At 46.2% G+C, this 14,261-nt stretch overlaps 1 protein-coding gene across 1 annotated transcript in view; it reads right to left on the bottom strand.

Moving 5' to 3' along the window:
- AMOT (angiomotin) overlaps positions 1 to 12,850 on the bottom strand; it is a 60,116-nt gene extending 47,266 nt beyond the window's left edge. The window contains exons 1-3 of the mRNA XM_081222055.1: positions 12,797 to 12,850; positions 9,753 to 10,686; positions 3,030 to 3,531 (exon numbers count right to left, since the gene is read on the bottom strand). Of these exons, the coding sequence (XP_081078181.1) occupies positions 3,030 to 3,531; positions 9,753 to 10,624 (1,374 nt within the window). The 5' untranslated portion in view covers positions 10,625 to 10,686; positions 12,797 to 12,850. The remainder of the gene's footprint in view (positions 1 to 3,029; positions 3,532 to 9,752; positions 10,687 to 12,796) is intronic.
- Positions 12,851 to 14,261: the final 1,411 nt, after the last annotated feature.

Below are 14,261 nucleotides of genomic sequence, written 5' to 3'. Positions count from 1 at the left end.
GCACGTGGGATTCTCACGGACCAGGGCACGAACCCGTGTCCCCTGCAGCGGAAGGCGGACCCTCAACCACTGTGCCACCAGGGAAGCCCTGTTTATGGTTTTTTTATTGAAGAATATTTGATGTACAATATTATATGTTACAGGTGTACAATATAGTGATTCCCAATTTTTAAAGGTTATACTCTATTTATAGTTACTATAAAATATTGGCTATATTCCCTATGGTGTACAATATATCCTTGTAGCTTTTTTTAAAATTTATTTATTTTATTTATTTTTGGCTGCTTTGGGTCTTCGTTGCTATGCACGGCCTTCTCTAGTTGTGGTGAGCAGGGGCTACTCTTCTTTGAGGTGCATGGGCTTCTCACTGCGGTGGCTTCTCTTGTTGCAGAGCATGGGCTCTGGGCACGCAGGCTTCAGTAGCTGTGGCTTGCGGGCTCTAGAGCGCAGGCTCAGTAGGTGTGGTACATGGGCTTAGTTGCTCCGCGGCATGTGGGATCTTCCCAGACCAGGGCTTGAACCCGTGTCCCCTGAGGTGGCAGGCAGATTCTTAACCACTGCGCCACCAGTGAAGCCCTGTAGCTTATTTTATACACAATAGTTTGTACCTCCTAATCCCCTACCTCTATTTCTCTGCTCCCCCTTCCCCTCTCCCCACTCTTAACCCTAGTTTGTTCTCTATACCTTTGAGTCTGCTTCTTTTTTGTTATATTCATTAGTTTGTTTTGTTTTTTAGGTTCCACATATAAGTGATAATGTACAGTATTTGTCTTTCTCTGTCTGACTGATTTCACTAAGCATAATGCCCTCCAAGTCCATCCATGTTGCTGCAAATGGCAGTTTCATTCTTTTTTATGGCTGAGTAGTATTCCATTGTGTGTGTGTGTGTGTGTGTGTGTGTGTGTGTGTACATACCACATCTTCTTTCTCCATTCATCTGTTGATGGACAGTTAGGTGGCCTCCATATCTTGGCCATTGTAAACAATCTTGCTATGAACATTAGGATGCATGTATCTTTTTGAATTCGTGTCTTTGTTTCTTTCGGATATATACCCAGGAGTGAAGTTACTGGGTCATATGGTAGTTCTAGTTTTAGTTTTTTGAGAAACCTCCATAGTGTTTTCCATGGTAGCGACACCAATTTACATTCCCACCGATAGTGTACAAGGGTTCCCTTTTCTCCTCATCCTCATGGAAGGCTGTCCCTTTACTCAAGCTGTTCAGAGGACTCTTTCAAGATGTTGTACCGATCCTTTCCCTACCCTCTTTGTAGATACTGTTCCCTCCAAAAGGGCAAGTTGTACATCTGTCAACAGGACCTTTCAGGAAGAGAAGTCACAGAAGGGTGTATCCATTGGTTTGGTCTGTGGGCAGGGGAGAGGGAGGATGGTGGTGGGTTTCCAGACTTATTCTGTCTACTTATTCCCCTCATGAGCCTCGGGCCTTCTTTTTTCTAGCACCAGCTGATATCTACCTTATTCTCCCCACTTTCCTTGTCCTCTTCTCCCCCACCTGTGCCTCTAATGCACTGCAGCACTGGGTCGGCCTTCACTTCTCCCAACACTCAAGCTGTCCCGATTATGCTTGTTTGAGGCATCTTTCCCCATACTGGGGAACAAAACAACAACCCAAATCCTATTCTGCTCTGCTTCCCTGCCACCCTCCCTCCCCCTCAAAAAAAAAAATTCATCATCCTCTGGCAAAGAGAGCCTGCAGATCTGGGTCCATCATCCTTTGTTTACTGCATCAAAGATGGGGCCAGGGCCACCGTGAATAGAGTTTAGGGAGCGGTGTCAACTGTTAAACCTAATCAGCCAATGGGCCAGTCTGCTTCTAGTGTGTGAGTGTGATTAATTTATTGTACCAATGTGATGGGGGGGCAGGTATGAGAGGAGGGAGAAATTTTTAAATTGTGGGCAAAGCTGGGAAGAAACATTTCTTACCCAACAACCCCCATGCAGACTGGGGAACACGGGGTAGGTGGTAAGCATTTTTTGCTACATAAAAATACTTAGCTGATAGTAAGCCCTCCTCTTCATTAGGACCCAGATCTGGTGTTTACATATTGTCAGCTTCATTCAGGCCCCTGAAATTTCCACTCCTGGGTGTCTCCTAAGGACAGTCACTGAACAATACCAGGCAACATTCCTTCCCTCCTCCACCTTCACCCTCACCTCCCTGAACAGTCTGCATTGTCGGGAGATCAAACCACAGGAGCTCCACAATGACAAAAGCTGTAAAGAGGCTGCCAAAGGCATAACCCCATTCACCAACAGCCACTGGAAGCCAAGAGGTAAGGTTCCTAGCTGAGGGCACTCAAGAGCTAAAGTCCCAGCTGCAGTAGACTCAGGAGGGGCCCAGGAAAGAATGTGAACTTGGGACATATACTCCTTTTGCTACTTCCTCAGCCTAGGGCTGTCACCTGTCACCCAGCTGTGGTGCTAAGCCCCTCCTGCCCCCCCCACACACAAGAGAAAGAGAGCAGATGTTGAATTTGATCTGCAGGGAAGGACCAAAGCAAGAAGAGGGAAAAGGAAAGGGTGTTGAAAAAGGGTTACTGTGAGAACTGCCACTCAGAAAAGTACTCTAAGCCCTTTCCAGAACAAGGCAGGGCAGGATCTAACTTCAGTGGTGAGATTTTTCTGGGAACTATGGGTTTATATTTAACGTTCAAAATCAGTATTTGGGAAAATATAATCAAAAGGAAAAGTCTTTATGCTGGCAGGTCCTTCACCTACACAGACCTCTCCAGTGTTCTTGACTTTCTGAAGCAGTTTCTCTGCCTTTCGTATTTCTCAAACACTCAATTAAGCTTTCTTGAGGGCTATGGTGTCTGCGAAATGTTACTTCTGCTAGAAAGACAGGCAGAAGGCTTTTCCAAAGTTTGCTCCATCTATAACCTTGAAATATAAGAATCCTGAAGACATGCCCATAAGTCATGCAGGGACCCACAAGTGGAGACTTTTACATCGATATTAAACCAATAAGATTTCAAAAAGACTCAAATATCCCCATAGTGGGGCCTCACCTTCTGCAGTCTCGCCACCTTCTCGTAGCATCCTTCCAACTCCTGCCGCAAGTTCCGGTTCTCATCTGAGAGAATCTCAACCATCTGCTGGGCTCTGGAAACAATGGCAAAAGGGTCGGCTGGCATTGGCTGATACGAAGCAGACGACTGCTGGGCCCGAGGCATAGCTGAATAGGCTTCTCCTGGCTGCTGCTGTGGCTGCTGCTGCTGGTGATGGTGGTGATGGTGTGGCAGCGGTGGCTGCGGCTGACTCAGGCCAGGCTGGGGGAGACGGTAATGGTCCCCCTGGTGAGCCTGGTTAGCAAGGAAATGCTGCTGCGGCCTAGGCAGGTGAGCTGAGTGGTCTCCTTGGTTTGGGACCAAGGGGTGTTGGGCAGGAGATAATCTAGTGGATGGTGGAGACTGCAGCAAGGGTAAGGAACCCCCAGACGTGAGGGAAGAAGTAGGACTGTGAGGCTGAGAGTTCCGGGCTGACAACGGCAATGAGATGTCCTGCGCTGGCCTGGAAAACATGGAGGGTGTGCTCAGGTTAAGCTCCCTCTAAAGGCACTGGGGAGAGGGGCACAAGAAAGGGAGACGAGGAGGCTCCCAGGGCCCCCAGGCAGCTGAGAAATGAGGAGCAGGAAGGGTTAGACTACGGGGTCCTGTGAATACCTGACCGACAGAGGTGTGATCCCATGCAGGATGGAACCAGATGATCTCAAGGGTTGCTTTGTGAAAATCTAAGTGATGCATCCTTGTACACTGATTATTCAAGGGGAAGCATTTTAAATTCGTCTTCAACTAGGTAATTGTCACCTCAGGATTTTAAACAAACCCTTTGCTGGCATTCTATATGTGGCCCAGCACACAGAGTCACAGTTAGAAAGTTCGTTCCACTTGCGCAGAAGGAAACGGCAAACCGTCGCCAAATCAACCCTTCATCGTGTTATCTGCAACTCTCTTGGATAATTCATATAGTCACAAAAAATGACTTGAGGATATATAGATACTTATTACATTAGAGACACCAAATAATTATTGTTGATTACAGTTAATAATTGAATGATGCCTTTTAGCAGCAATAATCCCAAGATTTGGAGGGGATTACAGGCAACACTACCATACTATTTTTGACTTAACTGAATCACAAAATGTAAGGACTGGAAAGGCCTTAAAGAAATCCTTTAGTTCAACTCTGTCATTGGACAGAGGGGGAAACTGAGGTACAGAGAGGGGAAGTGATCTGCCAAATATATTACAGAGTGAGTTAGTGGCAGTTCCAGGGTAGAACCTCAGTCCCATTTTCTGGTTCTTTCCACTACTATAATGCAATGATTTCCACTGATGTTCAGATTCCCAGCCTATTGCTTATAGAAAGTTCTAGAAAGAGAACTTTGGTATGTGGTTTAATGTGACTCTTCCATTTTTGTACCTAATACTGGACTATCAGCCATTAAGGGAAACAAGCAGAGTATACAGATGGATCACTTCTACCATCACCACGACCAGGAAGAATATGTCGGTATACACTGAAAGCAAAAAACTTGTTCACCCCCCAGCCCATGCCCAGCTACCCTCATATACTCCCACATCCTGTGGATGCCTGTCCTACAGTTGATATTTCTCAATCCAGGGAAGACAGATGGCTAAGAGCACAGGATTTGGATCCCAACAGAGTTTGGAGACTTTTCCTACTGCTTACTAGCTGTGTAACCTTGCTCAAGTTACTTCATCTGCATGAACCTATTTTGTTCCCGAGGTCACAAATGAATTACAAAAATACTGGACTCTTCTCAGTTTTGAGCTCCATAGGAATTACAAAGAGTCTCATATCTACCTCCCAATGAGAATGGTTGACCCTGTTAGTGATTTTACTTACGGGATATCCACTTAATCTTTGCACTAAATTGCATAAAATTTGTGGTGAAACTGGGACGAATCACCAGGAGCAATTAACTTTTAACAGGCATTCCAGATGCTAAAGCACATCCCTCCCACACATACTCCAGTTGTCATTACTGTTCATTTATCTCTCCCTACAAGAGATCCTCACTATGAGGGATTTTTACAGCTACAAAACCATTCCAAACACTTGCTCACAGATATCCAATAACCCAGATGTTCGCCGGAGCCCTCAAACCTGCTCAAGCCGAAGGTTGTCTCTCAGCCCCATCAATGCGTCTGGTGTACCCACATTCTTCCAATTTCACACATCTGTCACTATAAATAATTGTTGAATATTGAAGAGGGAAAAGTTTTTGTAGACAGAAGAATTTACATGGTTTTTATGATTACAACTGGAAAGTTGCTACCATACCTAACCATTATGTCGAAGAGCTCAAAGCACTCATTCAATCAAAAGCCTGGGAGCTGTTTATAAACTTATTTGGGGGAGAGTCTTTCTGCATTTTTCATGCTGTGGATCTTCAGTTTCCTCAGAGGTAAAATGGACTATGTGCTCTCCTTCCACTTCTAGTAAGAGCTATTATAATTTATATATATCCCTAGAGTTAAAGCATGATGTCCTGGGATTTGCTGGGGCTTTTGTATATCTTGCGCAGAAAAGAGGGGCTTAAATTTCATGTTCTTCAATCCAGCTTTCAAACTTTAAGGGGTAAATGACCATATTAACCTTCAGCCTCAGCGCCACAAGTTGGAAACCCAAGGCCCGGGAGGTGTTCTCTTTTAAAGACTGAATGCCCAGTTGTGAACTGGACCTCCTTCCCACAGCTCCCCTGGGTCCCATCAGCAACCCAGACCTCTCTCTCAAACAGACCGGCCGCTGGCCTCCCTCCTGCCCTGGCCTCCCTCCTGAAAGGCCCCTCCATGCCCTGGACAGAACATGGCCTCCCAGGGGCCTCGGGAAAGGAGAGACCACAAGGTCTCTGGGAGGAGGTCTCCAGAGTAGGATAAGCCCAGGGTGGCAGTGGCCCCAGCCGCGACTCTGGGCTCTGCCTAAAGATAAGTGGAGAAAAGGCAGCTGCCCCTTGGCTTCCCCAGGCTGGAAAAAGGAGCAGATTTCAGTGCACCGTGATGTTGGGAAAACCAACGCAGTCCGTCCCTGGCAGGTTTGCAAACACGAAGCAAGGTTTGGGCAGTCGCAAAAGGAGAAAAAGCCCTCCAGCCAACGAACTCCATCTGGACTCCGGCATCCGCCCACCATGAAAAAGTAGGACAGTATTAACACTCCTGTGAATTTCCCCCTGAGAGAAGGGGACTGAGGAATGACGGGAATGGGAGCGAGCCGGGGGAATGTCAGAGAAAGCGAAACTACACTCAAGATTAAAAAATAATCAGAGTAATAGTAATAATAAAGGTGGCAGCTGGGTGAGCGGCACACTCCCCAGGTCTTTCCACTGCACAGCAGCAGGAATCTCTCCCCACTGACACATTAACCAGGAACAACAAGCCGCCTGTACACAACACAATCACATGATCCCATGGACGCCCTGACCTGCCTCCCTGCCCCTTCCCTCCCTTCATCCTTCTCCTTCCTAAGACAACCTGGGCCCCAGGTGCTCTGCGGAAAAGGAGACCTTGACATACAGGCAGGACAGAGGCCAGTGACCAAAATCAGCATCTCCTCAAAGCCGGGGGAAATCCCTCCCAGAGACAGCTTGTGAGGACACAAAGGGAAAGCAAAAGCAGATCCATTGAGCTGACACAGCAACTTCCACCCTGCCACCTCTCTGACTGGAGCCCCTGCCCTTCCGAGACACACAGCCCCCCACACACACCCCCAACGCACGCTATACACTCCTGGCCTACATGTGTGCAAGCCCGCACATGCACACTCTCACCAGAGCAGGTGCCAACAGCCTGGAACCCAATTTATTCTCCCCACAGAAACTGTGCCTTTCCCAGGCTCTGTGATGGTTACTCTCTGAATCCTGGAGAGGGCTGCAAATTCCTGATTGTTTCTCTTGCACAACCAGCTCCGCTCTGAACTACAGAGTTAGGTCACCCTTAGATTCCACTAAAAAAGGATTTCAAGAAACCTCAGATCTGGGCACGATTTCAACAATTGAAAGGAGGTGGCTGCTTTACAAACAGAAAGGATTTAATTTTTAAAAGCAGTTGATAAATGTATAAACCCCGGATGCAGAAAAGGCTCAGCACTTAGAAAGACAAAGATTCAGAAAAGTTTTAATTCTTCAGATGGCTTGGCCTTGTTTCCCATCTGGAGTTCTGGGCATTCAGGATATTTATTTTTTAAGTGGGGAGGAGGGCATAGGGAAGATGAAGTAATAAAAAAGACTGTTTATAACGTTTTGTTCATTTTAACAGCAAATCTCTAGCATTTCACCGCACCTCTAAAGGCCAACAAAGGTTTTTTGAACAATTTGTTCAAAGAGCTTACTCTGAATCTTGATCTGTAATCTGTGGATTAAGAACTAAGGATTTTGTCTTCTAATCGTTTGGTGCTAGCGGCAGTTACTTGGAAAGGTACTCACAAACTGTCCAGCTAGTTGGTTAAAGGAAATAAAGGAGGAAAAATGTGCCACCACCTAAAAGTGGTATACTTACGGAAAGCAATTCAAGGACCTCCCCTTGCCAGTAATTTGTCAATAGGTGCCACACCCTCACCCCAGGCTCTGCAAAAATTTTATTGCCAGAGTTTGTCTGCTGCAGACCCAAAGCTCACAAAAGAGCACCTTCTGGTTAGGATTGTCTTAGGCTTGATTATTCTTTGAGCATATCAAGCACCCTATTCCTCTCCCATAGAGGAAAAAATAAAAACTGTTCCAGCAAACCTGTGTATTAAAATACCACTCAAGAGAGGGTAATCAGCTTGGAATCTACTGCTTTGGGGAATAGAGCGAGAGAGCCACAGATAACATAGGAGGAAGGAGAAAATACAAATACCTTTCGGTTAAATATATGCAGCTAAGTTTCTCTGGTGGTTTAATCAGTATGGGGAGGAAAAAAGAATCTCTCTTTGGGCTCCTTAATATTTTTTTAGGCAGATCAAAGGGCTTTTCTATCTAGCTTCAAACACTGTGGGAGTCATTTCAGATCACAAACAATGCTGGTGAATGAGTTCTGAAAATAGCTTTCCTGGGAAGGCGGGCCATGTGTTGAGCGGGGCTTGGATTCTGCTCCACACCCCAGCCAACACACTCCCCTCCCACAAGGCAATACACTTACAGCCCACTCACATATAGGAGGGAGTGCCACACACTCTTCCATGCTGATAAGAAGAGCAAAATAAAACCCCCCAGCTTCACTGCCATGTTGCTGGTTTGGATGGGTTTCCATTAAGCTAAGCAGTCCAATGGACCAACCCCTCCCTGGGTCTTCCGTTTCGTTGGGCAGATGGGAATTGGGTTCTTGCTCATTTAAACCGGAAGGGCCCTGTCCATTACCCCATTTCCTGTTTCAAGCCACTTATCAGACATTAGGCTCCTGCCCTTTGAATGCTGCACAGAGGAGGTTGGAAAAGGTTAGGAAATCAGCCTGGGTTAAGGAATTAAAAAAATCCTAAACTGGCAAAGTTAGAGGTGGAGCCTAAAGTGAATTAATTGCCTCTGGCTAAAACACAGGACCTAGAGGTGAAAAAAATGAAATACCAGGAAATGCCAGGTGCATTCTCTTACCTTTACCCTACTCCACCCCGTGACTGCCTTCTTTCTTAAGTCACCCACTATACTTCAAGCCAAGAGACTCTTTCCCAAATGAGTAAGAGGGGACAGGAGGCAAAAAGTTAGGCATCAAAGAGATCACAGGCCTCGTCTAGGGGCTGCCTATGGAAAAAAGCCACCCATAACCACCCATGGTAACAAGGCAGGAATACCACACATAACTGCCATCATTTTTGCCCAAGGTTGAAACCTTCCCTCTGTCCCATATGCTGAAATACTCCTGACTGGAGACATGGCCCCAACAGGAACAACAGGAACAATGAACAGAATCATAGAATCCTAAGGTCTGGTTGATACAGCAGTGAGTCAATAGGTCCCTGAATAATTTAGAAGTACATTTAGGAATTAATGAATATACAAAACAGTCCTCCTGAACTAATGGCAAGTTGTACAGAAGCCATGGGAATATTTTTCCTTCTGCATTTTAGCATCTATACGATATGAGGTGAATTTGACTTAGATGTTTAAAAATGTCACCGGCAGCTAACAAACTCTCTACAGAAGAAAGATGAAGCAGTCCAGACTTCATGAACTGCAAGGAAGTACAAGGCAAGTCACATTCTGAACCTGCACATATATAGTTCTCCCAACAATAATATCTGGAGGTTTGTTTAGTGTCTGAGAAAATCATACAAATTCTGCAGAAAGATTTGTTTGCAGAAATTAGTGAAGAGAGCTTTGTGGAGGAGAATAAATGAAAGTGATAGGATATTCCAGACTCAAGCGCAAGATAATTTACTTCCCCTCAAAGAAGGGCTTAATAACTCACAAGAAGAGGAACACTGACTCTTCCTTCAATATCTGAGGAGACCAGACAGCAAAAAGCTGCTGAAATCAAGACTTGTGCTCCTGTTCAGCCACTAGGCAGCTGGGGCCATGCTCAACCTATAAAGTCAAGGGTATGTTAATACAGGGCTAGTGACGGCTGAAGAGGCTAGAAATTCAGGTTGGCAGGAAATTTGCTAAGCCAGGGGCCAGCCATGCACTGCAGAGTTTGTTATACCAAACACCTGCCCATTCCTTCCCTTAAGACTCCCAACACACAGCAGAAGCTGGTTGGGGATGAGGTCAGGGAATGACAGAAAGGGAACTCTCTTACCTGGCTGCTCCATACTCAGGGGGATGCTGATACCTCATCAGTTGCCCCTCTGTTCTCCCTGGCTGGTTCAGACGATGCTCACTATAGAAGTGCCCTGGCTCTTGGGGCTTGCACACTACAGATTGGGGTGGCATGCCCTTGAAGGGATACTCTGGTGGGGGGCCTCGGTGTTCCATGCCCTTCAGGCTATGCTGGCTGGGAGGTGGCCCTTGGGCCTTGTAGAATTCACTGGAACTTGTGGGATTCTTGTAGAGGTCATTGGGTTGTGGTGGGGAGAGGGGAGCGCTGGTAACAGGCGGATGGGCCTTAACTCCACTGGTGGCCAGTGACATCTGCATTAGTCGTTCACTCAAGGAGCGAACATGTCCTTGCTTAAGGTCTCTGAGTCCTTCATCCTGATGCATTTTTCCAGGATTGAGCCGCTGAACTGATGGGCGTCCCTCAGTCCTCATCTTCTGGTTGGTCACTCCCGTGACATAGAAGGCAGCTCCGACACTGGCATGCTGTTGGCCCCGAAAGTACTGGGACTGGACCTTGGCTTCCTCATAGGTCGGGAGTTCTTCGTTATTCTGCATTCGAGGGGAAAGCTGCTTCTCCATGATGATGTTTTCTGACTGGATTTCCTGCCCCTGGGGTTCTTGTCGAGCAGCATGAGCCACAAGCTGTTGGTGGTGGTCTTGGGGACTCAACACATCATTCTGAGGGCCTGGGTTCCCACTGCCACTGGGGAAAGGAGGGCCGTTCCCTGTGGCTTGCTGGTGTATGGCAAGCAGGTTGCGATTCTCATTAGGATTGCCATAGCGGAGCTGCTCTTGTAGCAGACGCTGCAATACTGTGGTTCCTCCACTTGGCTGTTCTTCAGAATTTCTCATCTCTATTGCTGGTGGTGCCTTGTGAAGAGAGAGAGAAATTGGGCACCTGGGCTGCCCTTGACCTGGGAAGGGGAAACAGGAAGCTTAACATCCAGGTGATGGATAAATCAGTCCTCTAAAGGGGAAGAAAATGAGTATTTGGGGGTGAGGATTCCACTGCAGAGACAAAGTAGAGAACTGAATCTAGAATTAATCAGTTAATTGTTGGGTGGCTTCTGGCTCTAACATTGACATGATGAGGAACTTGGAGGCATAAGAGCCCTCTGTTTCCTCTTTTACTTTTAGCCTGGGTTAAGTATTCAATCTTGACTTAACTCCTAAAAGCACTGGGGAAACGTGAAGCAGCCAAGTAGGGTGATCAGAGAGGGCAATTTTCCTAGGTCCTTACAAAGTTCATCTCTCTGTATTGTACTGAAATGAAAAATCCAACTCTTATGGTTGTGGCAGCGGGGGAAGGACCGTGAGGGAAATTACCCCATAGGCAGGATCTGTAAAGCTGTTCAGCATGTGGAGGGAGCTACAAAATGCCAAATAATAACTCAAATAAATAAAAAGTGAAGAGAGCTTGGCTTGCACCAGATAGAAATGATCTCTGCTTGATGCAAATCTTTTTCTCTGATCTCATAAAACTCTGAAACATATCTTTTTTTTTAATCCTTTTTGTATTGTCCATTTTGGATACTCCTTGGCTTAGTAAGAGAAGGGCTTGGGAGAATTGTTATTGACAAAGTTTCTCTTTCAGCCATCCAGAAATAGTCATTGAGATTTTGTTGTTGTTGTTGGGTAAGAGGAGCTTAAAGGGGAAGCCCTCTTTATTTGAAGTGTACCACTGACAGCATTTAGAAATCGAAAAACTAAAAGGTCATCCTTCTGGAAAGGGTATGATTACCATATCCCTTCCCCCACCCCAATTCTTCTTAGGGAAATAATATGGGTTGAGTGAAATGGATATCAGTAGTAGAGACAACTTAAGACTCAAATTCTAATCATGCTATGGGTTTACAGGTTAACCTAAGCAATTGATTCCTCTTTTCTTGGCTTCTGTTTTCCCACCTGAAAAATGGTAGTGGGTGACCTCTCTCTCTCTCTGCACAGCATAGTCTATGCAAATTCATTAGAGGCTCATAAAATCTTTGGACAGAATCTGTCTGTCATGTTAAGTCCTGCAATTCAATACTAATATTCAGTAGTGAAACTTTCACTTTAAGGATCTTAAGTAGTGCTGGAGAATGGACATGATGTCACACAAAAGGTCACAATTAGGTCAACCTAACCAGCCTCGGGTTCCTAGATGAGAACTTTGGAGTCCTGGCTCCCAGGCCCTGACTTCTATGATTTGAAATAGTCTCCGGTCTCTCTGGAAACATGACCCCCTTTCCTTTAGTCTTGCAGGGAGTGACCCAGAAGATGCGTGTGGTAGATGGAAAAAGGTCATCCCCCCTCCTTTTGCACTTCTTGCATGATTACTGCTACCTGGTTTCTAATTGTTCTATTGAGCAGTTTCACCCCACAGTTAACCTTCCAAAGGCCCCTTTTAAATCTCATTCATCATATTTTGGGGGGAAGTACGCACCAAGGGGCTGAGCAACCTGCCCTTAAGTCCACTTTCCCTCTCTCACAGTGACCCTCTGGGACTCCTGTACTTAAACTGTCAGATTGCGATTTTCTGTTAGGCTGACAGGTATAACATATAAATTTCTGCTGGTGCCTGAAACTGGAAAGATGACTAGAAAACTACTTCTCTTCTCTCCAAAAAATAGAAATGGGCCTCCCTGGTGGCGCAGTGGTTGAGAGTCCGCCTGCGGATGCAGGGGATATGGGTTCGTGCCCCGGTCTGGGAGGATCCCATATGCCGCGGAGCGGCTGGGCCCGTGAGCCATGGCCGCTGGGCCTGCGCGTCCGGAGCCTGTGCTCCGCAACGGGAGAGGCCACGACAGTGAGAGGCCCGCATACCGCAAAAAGAAAAAAAAAAACAAAAAACAAAAAAAACAAAAAATAGAAATGGGAGCATGTATGGTTCAAACAAAACTCACTTAGAAACCCTTCCTGAAAGGCAGGGAAATGCAGACTCTGAAGAGCGCGCCACCCCCTCCCACCCCACACCCGCCCCGCCCTGCACACACCCGGGCTCACACGCACACACCGGCACCCACTCACACCGATGGTCCATACCTATTTCTGCTTTCTTTTAGGCTTAAAGCCTTGCTCAGGATAGGGAATTCTTGCTTATGAGCAGCTCCAGAAACCGCAACGGCAGATTCCCTCTCCCCTAACACTCAGGTTCAGGGTAAGCGCCGCCAAGAGTCCAACCACTGGTCACTCTGAAATGGTCAGGAGGGGGAGGGAGGGAGAAATAAAAACGTCGTTTCTATTTTGCCACCAATGGCCAACAGTTAACCAAACCAGTCCTTCCAAGGGGATGACTTTACCTCCCGTGTGCTTGCCTTTTATGTGAGTGGCAGAGTCCATTTCCACAAGAACAAAAAGAAACCTCACTCTCCAGCGGCTGTGTTCAGGGGGTCGTCCAGTCTCCAGGGGATGGAAATGTTCAGGATTGCTCTGCTCTAGCCTCACAGCCCCCAGGAGCAGCTGCTTCCATTCTGACTTGGAATGGTAGGTGACGACAAAAGCTATAACCACTGTCACCTTTTGGGTGCAACATTTAAACTGCTATCAGTAGCAGGAAAGGTGAGTGAAGCTCACTGGCCCACATCCCAGAAGGGAAGGCAGTCATCAAAAGGTAGATTTTAGACAAAAAAAGGACACTCAGTGAAGCTCCTGATTTAACTGCTACAGCCTCAGAGGGGCAGAAGAAAACCCAAGCTTCTTTTCAACCAAGTCATTAAGTACTTCTTGCATCCTGGCTATTCCACACATTTGCCAGCCTTGTGCTAAACACAATGAGGGTTACAAAGGATGCACAACACGTAGTTCCTGCCCTCACAGAGCTTACAATCTGATCAATGGCCCATCCATTCTTAGCAAAGGTGATTGACCTTCTCCATACATAGCAGCGACTCTTCTCCAAGAAGATGCCTCAACTTGCTTTCTCAGCACTTCCACTGCCCCAATATCTCCACAAAAGGAAACTACTGGACTCACATTATAGAGACTAGATGCAAACGCCCACCAGATATGGATCTGACATAGTCCTCATTTCGAATTATTCCTTTGACCCTCAGAAAAGCCCTGCAGGTCCAACCAAAATGGTTATGAAACTGAAGGGTTTGTGTTTAGGTGAGAGGCACATGTTCTACATTCCTATTTTCTGCCCTGGCCTAGCCATGACTCACTCATATCACTTAAAGGAAAGCCTTTAATCCGCACCAGGGACACCATTTGAGGAGCAAAGCAATGCAAAGGAAGCACACAAGCGTTCCTGTATTTTGGGAGCATGTCCAAAACATCCAAGTTTAAAAAAAAATCCACAAAACCACACAGTGATTAATTTAACATTATTTCCTTGCAATGTTGCCAAAAATAAAATGAACAGATACACAGCGAACAAACATGGAAATTTGTCTTTCCATCTTGTTTCGGTCCAACGTATAATCACAAGCAAAAGCAAAATCACCTCCAATATGCAAGGTAATTATTTTTGGGTGTCTCCCCTAATTTCAAAACAGAGGAACAACTT

This window comes from Mesoplodon bidens (assembly GCF_964165515.1).
Source record: "Mesoplodon bidens genome assembly, chromosome: X".
NCBI classification, from domain to species: domain Eukaryota; kingdom Metazoa; phylum Chordata; class Mammalia; order Artiodactyla; family Ziphiidae; genus Mesoplodon; species Mesoplodon bidens.
This window is presented reverse-complemented; position numbering and strand designations above follow the sequence as displayed.